The sequence below is a fragment of the Sphaeramia orbicularis genome, chromosome 7 (assembly GCF_902148855.1).
Source record: "Sphaeramia orbicularis chromosome 7, fSphaOr1.1, whole genome shotgun sequence".
Lineage (NCBI taxonomy): Eukaryota > Metazoa > Chordata > Actinopteri > Kurtiformes > Apogonidae > Sphaeramia > Sphaeramia orbicularis.
Window position 1 is genome coordinate 36,157,692 of NC_043963.1, and position 15,993 is coordinate 36,173,684.

General features: G+C 37.8%; 1 protein-coding gene across 1 annotated transcript; it reads right to left on the reverse strand.

Moving 5' to 3' along the window:
• Positions 1–184: 184 nt before the first annotated feature.
• smc1a (structural maintenance of chromosomes 1A) lies at positions 185–15,735 on the reverse strand. The gene is made up of 26 exons (XM_030138262.1): positions 15,341–15,735; positions 14,572–14,760; positions 14,281–14,393; positions 13,772–13,975; positions 12,971–13,209; positions 12,633–12,891; positions 12,301–12,441; positions 12,069–12,151; positions 11,832–11,931; positions 11,417–11,524; positions 10,484–10,669; positions 10,054–10,233; positions 9,765–9,911; positions 8,601–8,738; positions 8,382–8,498; positions 8,183–8,289; positions 7,922–8,063; positions 7,678–7,823; positions 5,839–5,992; positions 5,649–5,756; positions 5,262–5,418; positions 4,981–5,135; positions 3,745–3,896; positions 2,234–2,303; positions 2,012–2,122; positions 185–1,086 (listed from the first exon to the last, which is right to left on the reverse strand). The coding sequence occupies exons 1-26, from the start codon at positions 15,447–15,449 to the stop codon at positions 1,006–1,008; spliced, it is 3,696 nt and encodes a 1,231-aa protein (XP_029994122.1). The 5' UTR covers positions 15,450–15,735; the 3' UTR covers positions 185–1,005.
• Positions 15,736–15,993: the final 258 nt, after the last annotated feature.

The following is a 15,993-nucleotide window of genomic DNA, read 5'->3' on the forward strand; positions in this document are numbered from 1 at the left end:
AGCTCCTTGTAAAAGTTATGGTTTGAAAACTGAGATCCTCTATAAATAGTCTTGCCTAGCAAAGCACAGAACACCCCCCCACCACCACAGGGAATGGAAACTGCTACAGCAACATTCACATGACATCTCAGCTTCATATAAAAGTAAGAAAATGACTTAACTGGTGTAAAGAAAGAAGCTAAAATAATTCAATTCTCATTTATTGAATCAAAGCAATCAACAAAACAAATCTGACAGAAGGTTCTCACAATGTTTTCCATTTGTCTAAAGCAGATTCAGATTATTACTCAGGGAATATAAAGAGACTGTTCATTCAGACGTAATACCTCAGTAACTTTAAAGCAATCGATGACTGAAACTAAAAAAGCCTGAATGTGATCACGATATCGGCATCTGCAGCTCAGGACAGGTTTTAATGAGTCTTTACACACAGGAATGTTTTCACCAAACTACTGCCATTTCCTGATTATGCTTTTTTTTTTTTTTTTTTTTTTTTAAAGTAGCACATTGAAATGCAGGTACATCTTTCAGCGCATATAACAGAGGACAGGCAAGGGTCTGAAAGCACATTATTGACAGAACCGTGAACAGTATAAAAGTTCTCAGATCAGCTTATCAACACATTTTATCACTTAAACTGGGTACAAATTGTGGAGTCTGTTAAAAAGATTCAATCCCCACTCACTTGCACGTCATAATAATTCCTTTTTAATGATGATAATCTTTGATAACCATCAGTCTGGTACGGCCAGATTCAGAAAGGGTCAGCTGGTAAAAATGTACATACATCCAGTCTTTAAGAAAACCCCCACAACTTAAAAAAACAACAACAAAAAAACACTCTCACTAACTGACTACGCTAACATATTGAAATTACAAACATAAAAAAACATAGGAAATAGCATGTGGGACCTAATAGATACATGGTGTGTGACTACAGAGTAAAAGAGAAATAGCAAATGGAACGACCAACTTGCGGAAATGCCAGTGATGGAAGCGTTTGTCTTATTCATTTGGGTTCGGGTTGGCGTCGGGGTACTGGGAGAGGTCAAAGGTCAGCACTTTGCTGATGACACAGTCTCCTTGCTGTAGATGAAAATAGCAGAGAAGAATCGGTTATTACTCAAATCATCCCCAGAGGATAGTTCATATAAATAATAGAGAGGAAACTTTTTTTTTTCTTGCATGCAGGTTGATTTTCACTCCAGTCTAACACACACACACACTGTATTTCACATTACTAATCTAGTTCATTTTGAAAACATACCGTGGCTCTAAACAAACATTGCACAAACATATTTTATTTTTTATAAAATTCTTAAGACTCTCATATGGCAGAAGATGTGCCTCATTTCCCAGCCTAGTCTAACCATTAGGCTTTGAAACTATTTTTTGTTTTCGAATACTTTTGATTTTTTCTTTAGATACCACATCAAAAATGTTAACTACAGCCATGTTTGGTAACTTTTTCCTGGTACAACTTCATCTATATGATCTGATAATTATTTTTTCACTTTAACCTACTTTACTGACATATTGGGTCCAAAAATACATAAAAAAGAAATCATTAACATGGTCAATAAGCAGTGCTTTGAAAATGTCACATGATCTGATCATGACGGTGTGATTATGGACCCTGAAGGGTTAAAAATGTAGACAGAAATAGATACCATGGTATATGAGAGATGAATATCCCCACCACTGTAGATATTGCCTGTATTTCTTAATCAGTGTGGTTAGTAATAAGGTATAAAACAACATTTAGTAGGATTTCTTTGGTTTCTGAAAACCTTTTTTTACTGACAACCTAGATGAGTAATGCGACAGCTGTCTGAGGACTACAGACGGAAATAATCTATGCATAATCCTACATGTTCAATACTCTGATACAGATGTTAATCAATATGGACTGTCTATTTTAAATAAACAAATACAGTAAAGATAAACCAAAGATGACAGGTAAAAATAAGCCTGTTCTGTTATTCTTTATGGTAGATATTAGGAAACACACCTCTGGATAAACACCAATGAGTGAGTCTGCCTTTGTGTAGAATTCCTCCTTCAGAGAAATGACGATGGCCTGGAAGTTCTGCACCGACTGGTCCTTGATGTAATTGGCCACCTGAGAGGGGCACAACCAAGTGAGTGTTTTTCACTGAATGTGCAGCATATGACAATGTGTATATTGTACATAACACACACATTTGACACAAATTTGTATTTATGAACACACCTTTCCGATGTTGGTGTTGTCCAGAGCGGCATCGATCTCATCCAGGACAAAGAAAGGAGCGGGTTTGTAACTGTAAACAGGCAGGAGAGATGGTGTTATAAATGTACACAATCATCTAACCGTCATGTTCTGCGGTGATGAAGCATCTGCAGTTTGATATAAATGTATACTGGGATGACAGGAGGAAAAAAAAACAAACACTTTTTATCATACTCCTGTTTGTTTTGCTGTGTCAGAAATTTCACGTGAAAAAGATAAACACAAACTTAAGTGTTTATATATTTGTATTATATATATATTTATTAAGTAAACATTAATATGTCTACTATATTTTGCATTTCATTTATACTGTGAGCTTCATTTCTGTGCTATAGTTTGCATGTTTACATTTGCTAATTTATAAACCAATATTTAAGTTGAGCCTGTAGAGCACAGGTGTCAAACATGCGGCCCGGGGGCAAAAACTGGCCCACAAAAGGGTCTAATCTGGTCCCTATAGGATGAATTTGTGAAATCCAAAAATTACACGGATGATATTAATAACCAAGGATGTTGAAATCATTTTAGGTCAATTCAATCTAAAGTGGATCGGACTAGAAAAATATCATAATAACCTATAAATAATGAAAACTGCAAATTTTCCTCTTTGTTTTAGTATAAAAAAGGAAAATTAGAAAAAAAAAGTTACATATACAGACTATCCTTTCACCAAAAATATTAATAACCTGAGCAAATATGAACCATGTGAAATGTCTTAAGAGAAGTACGTGGAATTTTAACAATATTCTGCCTGTTACTAAATCTTTAAGTTGTGATGCACATGTATAAATGATCAACTTAGGCGTAATATTGTTAACATTGCACTTTTTTTCTTAAGAATTTTCAGGTTGTTCATATTTGTTCATGTTATGTTCAAGTAAGGTTGGTAGATGTAAACATTTTCATCATGAAATTTTACTTTTTTCACTCAAAAACACAGAGAAAACTTTGGAGTTGACATTATTTATCAGTTCTGATCCCATTATTAATATTATTTTACTGGTCCAGCCCACTATAGATCATATTAGGCTGTGTGTGGTCCCTGAACTGAAAAGAGCTTGACCCCCCTGCTGTAGAAGATAGTACTATTTGTCTGGTTTTAACCCTTTAAGCATCAAAGTCGCAATATTGGAGGGTTAATTCAGATTTATATTCTGACACATTTTCTCCTTGTATCTAGGTTATGTGTTTTCCATCTTTATTATCTATTATTTATCCATTTATATTTTATACATGAATATCTATTTATACATGAATATCTGATATTTTCCTGCAAGCGTGATTGAAAATTCATACTAAAGTTTTAAAATACAGGACACAATCAAATATTCCTTTCTTTCCTTTCATAGAAAATGTACCACTATTGGTGATTACACATCATATCACTATATATACTTTTAACAATAATTAAATGTTACAAAACAGCTTATTTGTGTCATATAGTTTATTTAACTCCTCCTCTGTAGTTTCACCTGTGAATAGCGAAGAGTAGCGCCAGGGCAGCGACAGTCTTCTCTCCTCCAGACAGATTATCCATGGGTCGGAATCTTTTTCCTGGAGCCACACAGTTATAGTTGATTCCATCCAGATACGGTTCCTCTGGGTTTTCTGGACCCAGAAAAGCCTGTAAAACAAGGATGATGTGATAGAAGTAGATTCCCTGTAAACTGATTTAAAGGTGTAAGAAAATATTAATCATAGCTTGCTTTTGTTTTAAAAATAGTTGCAGATAATTTAGATCCAGCTCTTGACAAATTTATCAGACCATGTTTTCCCATTTATCTCATCCAGGATCATGAAATGCTTTAATGCAGACTCTTGCATTTTCCGTGACCTCTTGACGTTTTACCATTTTGAACTGGAATAAGAAATTTCAGACTGAATTCAGCTTTTTATTCCTTAATTGGAGCTCAATGGGTTTCTCGGAGACGTCACAGATTAGTCAAACAGAACATTCAACCACTAAAACTACATGAATGCAAGTAAATAACTATAATTTAACAGATTAATCAAGAATAACAATGTGCTTTACTATTTTTTGTTTTTCAGTAAATTTAAAAATTCAAGGATAACAATAATTATATGTTGACCATTGAAAACATTGTTTCAGTTAAAGAACTTCTACATGTTGTTATATTAACCATTACAGAAACATAAAACATGATTTTGATCATTGCCAGTGCTGTTAATTAAGGGCAGCCTTACATTGGTTGATGTTCTAATAAATTTGTTAAGCACTGTATTTAAGTCTAAGATCGTAATATGTAGAATTACTAGAAAGAAAATGTATTTAGCTAGCATCTTTTTAACTTGGAACAGGGATTCTGTATTCTCACTGTATTCTGTGTTTTACAATAAAGCAAAAAGGACAAGGCAATCATTTCTAATATGTATTCATATAAAAAGATAATTAACAATGAAAAACGTGCTCCTTGCTCAAGTGCCTGTTGAATTCCAGAGACATTCTGCTAAGAGCTCAGAGTGATGAATCCTTTTTGCTCTGCAGCAGCGGTATGGCCGAGCTCTCGTCTAATTAGTTCAACTAGTGATGCCAGTGTTACTGCGCAACAATGTTCGCATTCCATCCATCAAATGAAGTACACGACACTGCATCCGTTGTATCTGTTTTTTAGTGCATTTAACATTTTAAATCAATCTAATTCATGCTCAGTCTGCTCATCTTAACCTCTGCATGTCATTCTGAATACCTGAGCGCTGCTGTTGCGTGAGAGGGCCTTGTAGATCTCGTCAATGTTTGTGGCCACGGACTCAAAGCAGGTATTGAAGCGGTCGAATCGTTCCTTCTTGATCTGTTCAAAGGCTTGCTTGGCCTTCTTGGCTCTCTTACGGGCGGCCTCGAACTCTAATGAGCAGAAACACACCCACAGGATGAGACAGCGTTATCATCATTTACAGCTACAGAGACACAGCGATTTTATCTCATTCATCTCCGGCCCCCGCCTCTTCCTCGTAGTTCGTTCCTACTCACCGTCACTCGTCTCTTGGAACTTGTCCCTGACGCTCTCCAGTTTCTCCATGGCTTTCATGTTGGGCGCGCTGATCCTCTGTAGGACACTCTGCTGCTCATTCAAGCGCTGCTGCAGTGTGTTTGTCTCCGCTTTGATCTCTTCCTCTGACAGTGCATCCTGTGGGAAGCAAAGAACTCAAATTAGATGAAGTGGATCTTAAAATTTGTCATATTTGAGCTGTGAGTTGTCCTTTGAATGTTGCTCCCTTTTGTACGCTGTTAAGTATTTTGTAACTGTAGATAAAAGAGCTTCAGTAAATCATGACTGTAGCTGTCAACTAGAAGTAAGTAGTGGAAGAACAGGCAGAGGAGTTCATGTACAGCGGTGGTGTCAAGTAGATTAAGTACCTTCAGATCTTCAGACAGGTTGCTGTAGTCGATCTCGATAAGAGCCTCTTTGGCCAGAACACTGCTGGAAGTCCTCTGACTGCTGGACTCATCTGTCTGAGAACTTCCCTGGAGCAGAAAAGCACAAACTGGCTTTAATTTCTGGTTTTGATGTCAGTAGAAACAAAAGGCTTTGAAATAATGCATTTACCTCTCCCTGGCTGATGTCATCCATGGTTCCAGAGCGAAGAGGCAGCCTGATGTCCTGCATCTTACACGCCTGCAGCAAGTTGTGACGGTCACTTCGCTTCTGCTCCAGTTTGGTCTCAATAGCGGTCACCTCCTTCTGAAGCTGAGTCAGCTCCCTGCAACAGGAAGAATTTTATTTGAAGCAGAAACAAAATGATAAAAATCTGGCTGTCTAGAAGCAAACCAGAGCTGCAAACATTCTTAATGAGATGTATTTTGTTATATATCAGCTCGTTCCATGCCTATATGGAAAGTATATGTGATTTCACTCATCTACAAGCAAAATGTTTCAAGAATAATAAATGTAGGGAAACTGTGCCAATGTTGGGCCACAATGAAGAAAAAAATAGGTCTAAGTGTTACATCCTGTATATTTCAAGATATAGTCTGAGTCAAACTGAAATTCTGAGAATTAATGAGAGAATGGGTTTAACTCAAAAGGAACAAATGTCTTAGAGCTACAAGATCTACTTCTGCACACTACAATACATTCACTTTTCAGATTCCTTATAGTGGAAGATTTATTCATCTATAATATAAATGTGCATAGTCTTTTGTATATACCATATAGGGCTTGGTGATAAAACAATAACAATATATATCAAAATATAACTTTTCCTTGATAGAAATAGAGACATGCTCAAAACAATTTCGATAGAATTCATTCATCCATGTTTTGACAGACATAAGAACAGCTAATCATAATTAAGTAGCGCCGCACTGAACCAATCATGTTAGAGCCACGTCAAGTTAGGTTGATACACACAGCACAGGTGTAAGAGCAGCTGCAGCACACACACTAATGTTTGGGCTGCAGCGGGACGTAATGAGTGTTCGCTCGGGGGAAACTTTGACCAAGAACTCGGGCGACTGGTTTACTGAAAAGTAGGGTGCGGCATAGCCAGGAGTCTGACGTTCAAAGCATGTTAAGTTTAATTTTTGTTTACGCCAGTTATGGCAGTTAAGGAACACACCCCCACATATATACCCCCGGCATTGTTTAGTGAAGATGGCCTGTTTTGTTTGTGTTCTTTCAAAACTTGAAAGCTTTTGCCTGCTGGTCAGACTTTTAGTTTAGTTTTAAATATGTTTGGGTTTTTTTTATGTATGTTTTATTTATCTGATATGGTTGCATAATATTCTTCAGCACATCTGTCATGTTCAACCAGACAGAAAATAAATTATATTTACATCAAAAATAACCTTCTGATGTCTTCACAATTAACCTATGAGTAACAGAAAATTTAAGCTGGACAAAAATAGTAATTTGATTTATATTGTGATACACATCGTTATTGTCTGATATGAAGAAATTGGATTGTGATATGATTTTTTTTTTTCCATATCACCCAGCCTGAATACCATATACCTTGAAAACAACAGTCATCCATCACATGTCATTATGTTTCATCTCATCAATGTACGTAACATTCAGCATGTTCCACTGCTGAAACAGGTAATTTCCCCAAAAAAATTATAGTTCAGCGTTTTCTGAATAAAAACCAACGAATGACTGAAAACAAATTTTAAAAAAGAGAAAGAATGTTTTGTTTCATAGTACTTATTTACATGCATCTAGTTCAACATGTGAAATAAATAAGAAATGTTGAAGTATTAGTGAACTGAACTTTGTTTGATGTGACAGCCAGGTTAAAGGCATAAGGGTGTAAAATGAGTGATGACTATACTTGTATGAGCAGTGCATCAGCTTTCATATTTGTTTTAGATCTTCATTCAAACAGTATTTATATGTTTGTAATAACACAAATATTAAATGCCAAATGTGTCTGAAGTCACTGACTTGTTGGCGCCGCCCAGTTTTTTGCGAATCTCTTCCATTTCGTGGTTTTTATCGTTGACTTCAGACTTCTTGGTGAGGTGCTGGTTCTTCAGGTCCTGCAGCTGGGCCATTGTTTCATCGATGATCTTCATGTGCCTGTGCTCCTCCTACAGACAGAAACATAACAGCAGACAAGCAGGTACGATTACACATCACCTCAGACTTCATGTCAGACATTGGGACTGTTTAGACTGCCCTCCTTTACCTTCTTCAGTCGCTCTATTTCAGCCTCGTCCTTCTTGACGGTCTGCTCCCACATCATGACCTTCTCCTGGTCCTCCTTCAGCTGGTTCTTCTCGTAGTCCACCTGGATACCAAGGCGGGTCTTCTGAGTCTCAAACTCGAGACTGAAACAAAAAGGTGTCAGAAACAACATCAGATTAGACCACGTATAAAACCTGGAATATTTTAATTTACCATGTGGACAGAATTCACCAGCTCTACAACAGAACTGAAAGAAACTCACCGCTTCTTTGCAATCTCATTCTGCCTCTTCACCTTCTCCTCTTCAAACTCTCTGATGTTTCTGACGCCGATCTCCTTACAGAACTCTACAAAAACCTCATCCTCCACCTAGGAACCATTACAACACCAACATTACTCCCATCTGGCTATATGTATAAAGAGGAACATAATGTGACCTAGTTTTGACCTCTTCATCTCACCAGATTCATACGATCCCTCAGGTCAGTGATCTCCCTTTCACGAGACTGGATGATCCTCTTTATGTCGTTGATGCGAGGGCCAAAGTTTGCCAATTCACTCTCCAGCTTAGACTTTTCCTGCATTATACAGTTTAACGGTTTTTATTCACAGTAACAACCACTAAGGAAAAAACTGAAAAGAACAGAATACAGATTAAATGAGCTGTAACCAGGCTGTACCTGCATGTTAAGGGAGAGGTGGCGGGTTTTTGTCTGTTCCAGGTCACTCTGGGAGTATTTCAGCCTCATCTGTAGACCGTGAGCCTGAGATTGCACCTGACGCAGCTCAGCCTCCTTCCTCTTGGCCTTCATTTGCTCCTGCAAAGACAAACAGGAAGGGCAAATATGAGAGAGTTTACATCAAATGAAACGGAAACCGTGTAGAGTGAAAGGACCAAAAGCACAACCTTAAAAACATAGAATAGATTAGATTAGAATGGACTGTTCTCACTGCTAGCCTTACGAAGGAGGTTCCATATCCTTTGTTGCACAACAGCCAAGTTCAGAAACAGTTTCATTGCACATGCCATAAGACTGCTGAACTCAACATAATATCCCCCCTCCTTCTTCACCTACACAGGACTGTTCCAACGTGCAAGATAACTGTGCAATATTCTGTACTGAAAATTGACTTTTTTTTTAAATTAGAGAACCAGTTTTTTTATACTCACACACAGTTTTTTTATTTGCATATTTATTCTATCTTGTAAACATTATCCTGTATATATAGTGCCTGTTTATTTTTATTGCTGCTGCCTGCTGAGACAACTGCATTGAGATTTCATTTTAGATGTAAAATCTGGAACAACAAATAAAGTCTAAGTCTATGATTAGATTAGACTAGATGAGACTTCATATTGATCCCACAATCAAGAAATTCACTGGTCAAGACAGCAACAGAATGAAGTACAAGGAAAAAAGTGTGCATGCATAAACATGGTGCAAATATATATATATATATATATATATATATATATATATATATATATATATATATATATATATATATATATATATATATATAAAATAATAATAGTAATAAAAATTATACAGACTACATTCATATTTACGCAAGAGTGGAATTGCAAAAAGTCAGACAGTACAGGAGAGACACACAGGACAGAGTTACACTGTTGCCTTGTACAGTCTGACAGTGGTGGGATGAACGACCTGCAATAGCACTCTTTCCTACACTGTGGGTGTATTAGTCTTAATCTGCCACTGAAGGAGCTGCTCAGAGCCTCCACGGTCTGATGCAGTGGGTGAGAGGTGCTGTCCATGATGGATGTCAGCTTGGCTAACATCCTCATCTCACCCACCTAATAATAAAATTATCAAAGTTACCTTGAGCTCTTCAGTGAGTTTCTCCTTTTTCTCTTTGAGCTTGTCCACTGCCTTCTCATCCCACCTCCTGGCCTTGGCCTTCAGGTCACTGGCACCTCCAGAGATGACTCCAGACTTTTGGAAGAGAGTACCATCCAGGGCTACCGTCTGAGGTGGAACAGAGGCGGAGAGATTAAATTAAAGCCCTCACATTAATTCAATAATTGAACATAATGAGGAGCCTTTTATTCCAGTATTATTAACAATATTCAGCAAGTCTTAGCCAAAGTGTTACTTGATAGCTGCGTACCTTGTGTCTGTATGGTCCTCCAAAAGCAATCCTTCGTGCATCTTCTACATTCTCACAGACCAGAGCATTGCCACAAGCGTACTGCAAGGCTTTTTTAATGTGAGGGGGCTCATAGCGGATCACATCAATCACCAGCTTGGCTCCACGCAATTCTCTCAGTTTCTCATCTGTTGGCTTAACCTTTAATAACACAGGAGGAAGTCATGTGTTTCTTAGCAATTCTTAGCAAGAAAGTGACAGCAGTTGGCTAAAACTGTGCACCAATAATAGCAGAATTTTAATCAGTAGCTCTTTAAAAATCCATAGCTTTGTGCATTTCATCAGTATTGATTCTAGAATGAAAAATCCTGTTTTTCTTCTCCCTTGTGTTTATCAAATCTGATGCTTCCATTCAGGTTTGACGCTGTGATACTGTACATGACATGCTCACCTCAAGGTAGTCAAGTGGCAGGAAGGTCTCAGGTTCTCCTCTCTGCTCCTTAATGTACTGAATACAGTCTCTGCCGGTCTTCTCAGAGTCAACGATGATGGCGTCCATGTTTTTTCCCAACACTTTGGTCACAGCAATCTGATACTTCTTCTGAGTGGGCTGGCACAGGTCAATCAGACGACCATACTGGAGAAAGGAAAACAGAGACACTGGCATTTTAGCGACCGGGTATACAGAAAGGATCGCCAATAAAGGAAACCAAGAACAAATGTGAATACTTTGTACAATAGTGTCTGGGTTGTGGAACAGGATCATACAGGCATGAGACAATAGAGAGATGTTTTTGTTTCACACTGTGCTTAAACATTTCTTTTGCTGTTTGAAATTGAACTTCATTATTTTGATGCTTTTCAACACAGCATGGATCAAGGCAAGAGAATTACATGAAGGCAATACTAATAAACAATGGAGGACAGTAAATGTAGCACAGAATGAGGTAGCTCTGAAAAGGGACTCCAACTGGCCAAGAAAAAATAAGGGGCTCCTGTTTGAAAGAGGAGCTACTTCTAACACATGGATGTGGTTTGGGAATAGAAAAGTCTTAGAACATTTCTGTTTTGCAAATCAGACAGTCATAGAGTTTAATAGTCATGCATGTTTGATTTAGAGGTTAGCAAATATTTATTTGTTGCATTACGGATAAGGTCAATTAAGTCTTTATATTTGAACATCTTACATTTTTAAACAAATATTTTTTAACTAAAAGGACAAAAATGACAAACAATCAAATGTAATAATAAAGAGGCCTTTCGATTTGTGTATTTTGTTTTGTATAAAGTACAATACATTGAAGTTAGAGAAAGATATGAAATTATCTATATCATGACACATAACTTGAATATCAGACTCTTACTAGCATCATGTTTGTCTTACCACAGAACCAGGGTACAGCCTTTTGATGCTCTCCATGATCTCAGCTTTACGCTGCTGCCGACTGTTCTCCTGCCTGTCGATCCTGGCATCTCCCAGCTGCTCCATTACCTACAAATTGGAAAAAATTTTTTTTTGATTAGACATGTTTGGTGTTTCCAAAGGTGTAAGTGAGATTGTTATAAATAGATGTGGCATTGTGATGGAACTGACAATGTGCAAGCTGGCATACAGACATGCCAATCAGTAATATTTTTAGCCATACTTTTACTTTGCCTGCTGACATATCAGACAGTCAGTTATGAAAAAGGTCTAACGAATCCCCTGGAGAAATTGTTTTCCTTCCTTCCCACCAGTCAGTGCAGACACACCTGATGGCAACATTTTCTTGCTTCTTTGCACTATTTGTATTGAGTACCTGGTTAAGTTCCATGTTGATCTCATCGATCCTCCTCTTGGCCATTTCCACCTCTTCAGTCAGCTCCTCCTCCATGCGCTTCTGCTCATCTAGAGACTGCCTGAAGAGCATTATGAAAAGAAGATGTGAATTCTATGAAATGAAGAATGCTATAAAATCCATAAGCTGCTTGTGAATGTAAAGTAAACATCAATCATTCACTATTATAAATAGTACAGTAGACGATGCCCTGCATACCTGCTGGTGGTGATGTAATCCTCTAATTTCTCAATACGCTTCTGGTTTTCTTCAATTTCACGGATCTTCTGTTTGATTTTGGCCTTGAGAAAAAAAAAATCATATATATTATTATTTACATTTAAATCACACCATTTGTCAAGACACAGGCAAATGTCTTCCTGTTTGCATGAATGTTTTCTTAATCTGTCCTGCCTGGATAAATAAAAAATAAAAATAAAATCTAATCTACCTCTGTCTCCACTTTCTTCCTTTCTTCCAAATCAAGGCGATCCTGGTCGGCCTTTTGGTCACGATTGAACTTTTCCAGCTCCTGGGCCAGGGTCGCTGCACGTTTACTGGCCTCTTCCTTCAGCCGGTGGTACTGCTTGACCTAGAGATCACATTCACAGGTGGAAGAAATAAGAGACGGTCGAAGAAACATTTCATTTTAATATGCCCTCCCAATATGCTATATACACTCAAGATAACCACTTTTAAACCTTAAACAACTTAAACTCTAATCAAAAATATTTGACTTCACTTCAGCTTTCTGTGTTTGACTCAGACCATAGTATATCAGACCTGATTCTCCTCCAGGGTCAGGTCCTGGCCCTGGCTCTGCGCCTCTTCCTCCATGCGCTCCTCGAACTCTTGCTTAGCCAACTCAACAGCCCTCATCTCTTTATCCAGCTCATCCATATCACCCTTGCGCTTTTTATACATTTTCTGGGCGTTTTGTAATGATTTGCGTGCTGCCTCAAGCTTCTTGATCTTGTGTGAAGTATTTTCTTTGGCCTTGATGTACTGCGGCCTCTTTTGGTTCAGCTCAGAGTCCTTCTCCCTGTGAACAGAGTTGGAGAATTAAATAAAGCCCAAAGAGAATACATCTATTAATATAATGCAAACAAGTTGTTATTTACTTGATCTCTTTCTCAATGGTTTGCTGTTCCCTCATCAGCCTCCCAAGCTCCTTCTTCTTGTCCTTCAACTCCTCCTCCACATGGTCCATCTTTTTACGGTCCTTCTCAATCTCCTTGTTCCGCTGGCCCAACTCTTTGTTGAGTTTTTCAATCTCGGTCTCATTGTGGTATAACTTGAAGAGCTGCAACTGGACACTTGCCCTGGCAACTTCGTCCTTTAGACGCTGGTAACGTTCAGCCTGATGCGAGACAGGTTAAGGAACAGAGGTGATACACAGTGAGATGAGGTAGCCAATTCTATATAATACCTGAAAATACATAGTCCATTCATGTGGTGGATGTACTGTGAAATGTACATTTTGTAGATCAGTGTAGGTCACAGACAAAAATAAGGCAACTTTGTGCTATGACTTCAAAAATTGCATCTTGCATAATACTGTAAAAATGGGTTTGACAGAGCTTGTTTAATATGATTAAGTTAATATCTACAGACTAAAATTAGCTTTCTAAGGGATAAAACTAGTAAATTACTAACGACAGGATGACAACACAGAGAAGAGAAAAGGGAGGTAAAAGATGCAATGATTGCTAAAATTTGTGTTTTATTGTTTCTGACATTCAATCTGCTGCTCTCATTGGAACAAATGTGAAAGAAAGCATATCTGTTGTTTAATTGAAAAATGCTGACACTATATTACTGTGTAAAATGAAAAGTAAATGTAAATAGAAGACTAGACCATCAGTTTTATTTAGAGTTCCACATTTCTTTCTAGGTGCATAAATCTAACACAAAGAACATACCTCCTCTTTCTCTTGTTTGGCTTCTTTGCGCTCAGCAGCAATGTTTTTCTTCCGATGGTAATTGAACTGCGTGTCCTCCTCTGCCTTCACCATCTCCTTCTTCCTCCGGTCGTACTCCTGGGCCAGTTCTCCAGAGCGGGAGATTTCCTCAAACAGAGCTGTTCGCTCTTTTGGGTTCTTCATTGCAATTGACTCCACAGCTCCCTAACAAGACAACAGACCAGGAACAAAAGAGGGTTACCTCTAGTAATTTATTTGCCTTTTTACTCCAATTGGCTGTGCTTGTATGCATGACCAGAGCACAAAAGGAGGTTTGGTACGAGTTTATAAAACAATACCAACATAAGATTTCACATTAAGCACTGATTTAGAACTACCATTAAAGTCTATGTTTCACCTTACACATCATTCAGGCTTTAATGGATACTTCGTAAGATAAGAGAATCATATATGCATTAAAACCAATTTAATATGTAACGCTTCTCTTCAACTTTTAGAATCAGTCCTACCTGGAAGACCAGAAAGTTCCTGGCCTTGATCAGAATGCCAAGTTTTTCCAACTCTTCACTGTATTCAGGCAGGCCAACCACCTTGTTATTGATACGGTACTCAGAGGAAGCACCTGAAGCAAAAATGAGCATGCACATTACAAATGATGACAAAAACATGCACTGGATGGCTTAAGTAGGAAGCTACAGAAAGATGTCTAATTAGATATTTTTATGACGCAGACAACATTGATGAATTCTTGGCAAAACAACTGAAATAAAATCCAATTCACTACCAGTGGAAGCCCGTACCAATAATGACCCTTGTGAAAGATCGCTCCTCTCCGTTATCCTCCTGATAAACCATGCTGACAAAAGCTCTGTTGGCAGCTGGTTTCCCTACAGGTGCTCCATGGATAAGATCCTTCAGAGTCTTCACACGCAGGTTACTGGTCTTCTCCGCCAACACAAAGCTGATGGCATCCATAAGGTTGGATTTTCCTAAAGGGAATTAATAATTGCAATATGAAGTTACCTTATCCAAACACACAGAGAAGCTTCAATTTATAAATACACATACATATTTTTGACAAGCTTCACCCTGGTTGCTAAATACAATCCAAGTTCATTATGTATAGTTTATACAGATGAGATAATACTATGCAGAAATGTTGAATGAACTGAAACATTGTAGTAATTATCAATACTATAAAAAATAACAACAAATCAAGTATTTTCCTTTTACGTAGAGTCTGGTAGATTTAACCCTGTATATGGAATGTATGCTTACAGAAACAAAGCATATTTAATAATAGCAGTGGCCAAATATTCAGTTTTGCCTGTTGCATACAAACATACAGCTATGACATGAGGATCATTAATCACAAAGCATAAGCGTATTGCAGCACAGCTTTAAAATATGCATTCGCAATCCAACAGAACACGAAAAGTGTAGACATAACTTTTTGACATAAACTGCATATTTTAACATCAACGTTGCACTATAACACTGTTTACCGCTAGCAGATGTTAGCAAGCAGTTAGCATTAGCTGTGAGTTGTCTAAGGCTGTCACAACATACCAGATCCATTGGGTCCAATGATTGCTGTGAACTTATGAAAAGGTCCGATGATCTGTCGTCCTTTGTATGACTTGAAATTTTCAATTTCTATTAGTTTTAAATAACCCATCTTTGTTAAACTGATGTCACTGATTTGAAAGAAACTGCACCGATTACCATCCAGTTAGCTAGTTAATGCTAACTACCGATGTTTACCTAGCTGGCTATATCAAAGAAGATGCATGCACGCAAAGGACTTAACCGGTTTGCGCAACCTAGAACTGACTCATGCAAAAGTCATACTACTAACGGCATCTTATTTCAAAGAACTATGCAGCCCAAAAATCTTAATAAAATAGCCGCGGTTGGCTGTAACAACAATGCGCCATTTTACAATCCGACAGGAAGACGCCTGAGCGCGCGAGATCCATAGTATCATAAATTCTCGCGAGATCTAATTGTGACCTAGACTGAGGAGGTTTGTTTTCTGTTAGTTTCACAGTTTTACCTAATAAGATGTCTGATGCATTCATTTAATAAACCCGTCATACTGTTTACAAATACAATACTCGTTATTTGTTGTGAAAAATATATATCGAGTAGTGGTAAAATAAAATGTTGCCATGGTTACCAAGAGTCTACAACACAACGGAGTCCACTATTAGAGAAGCAGC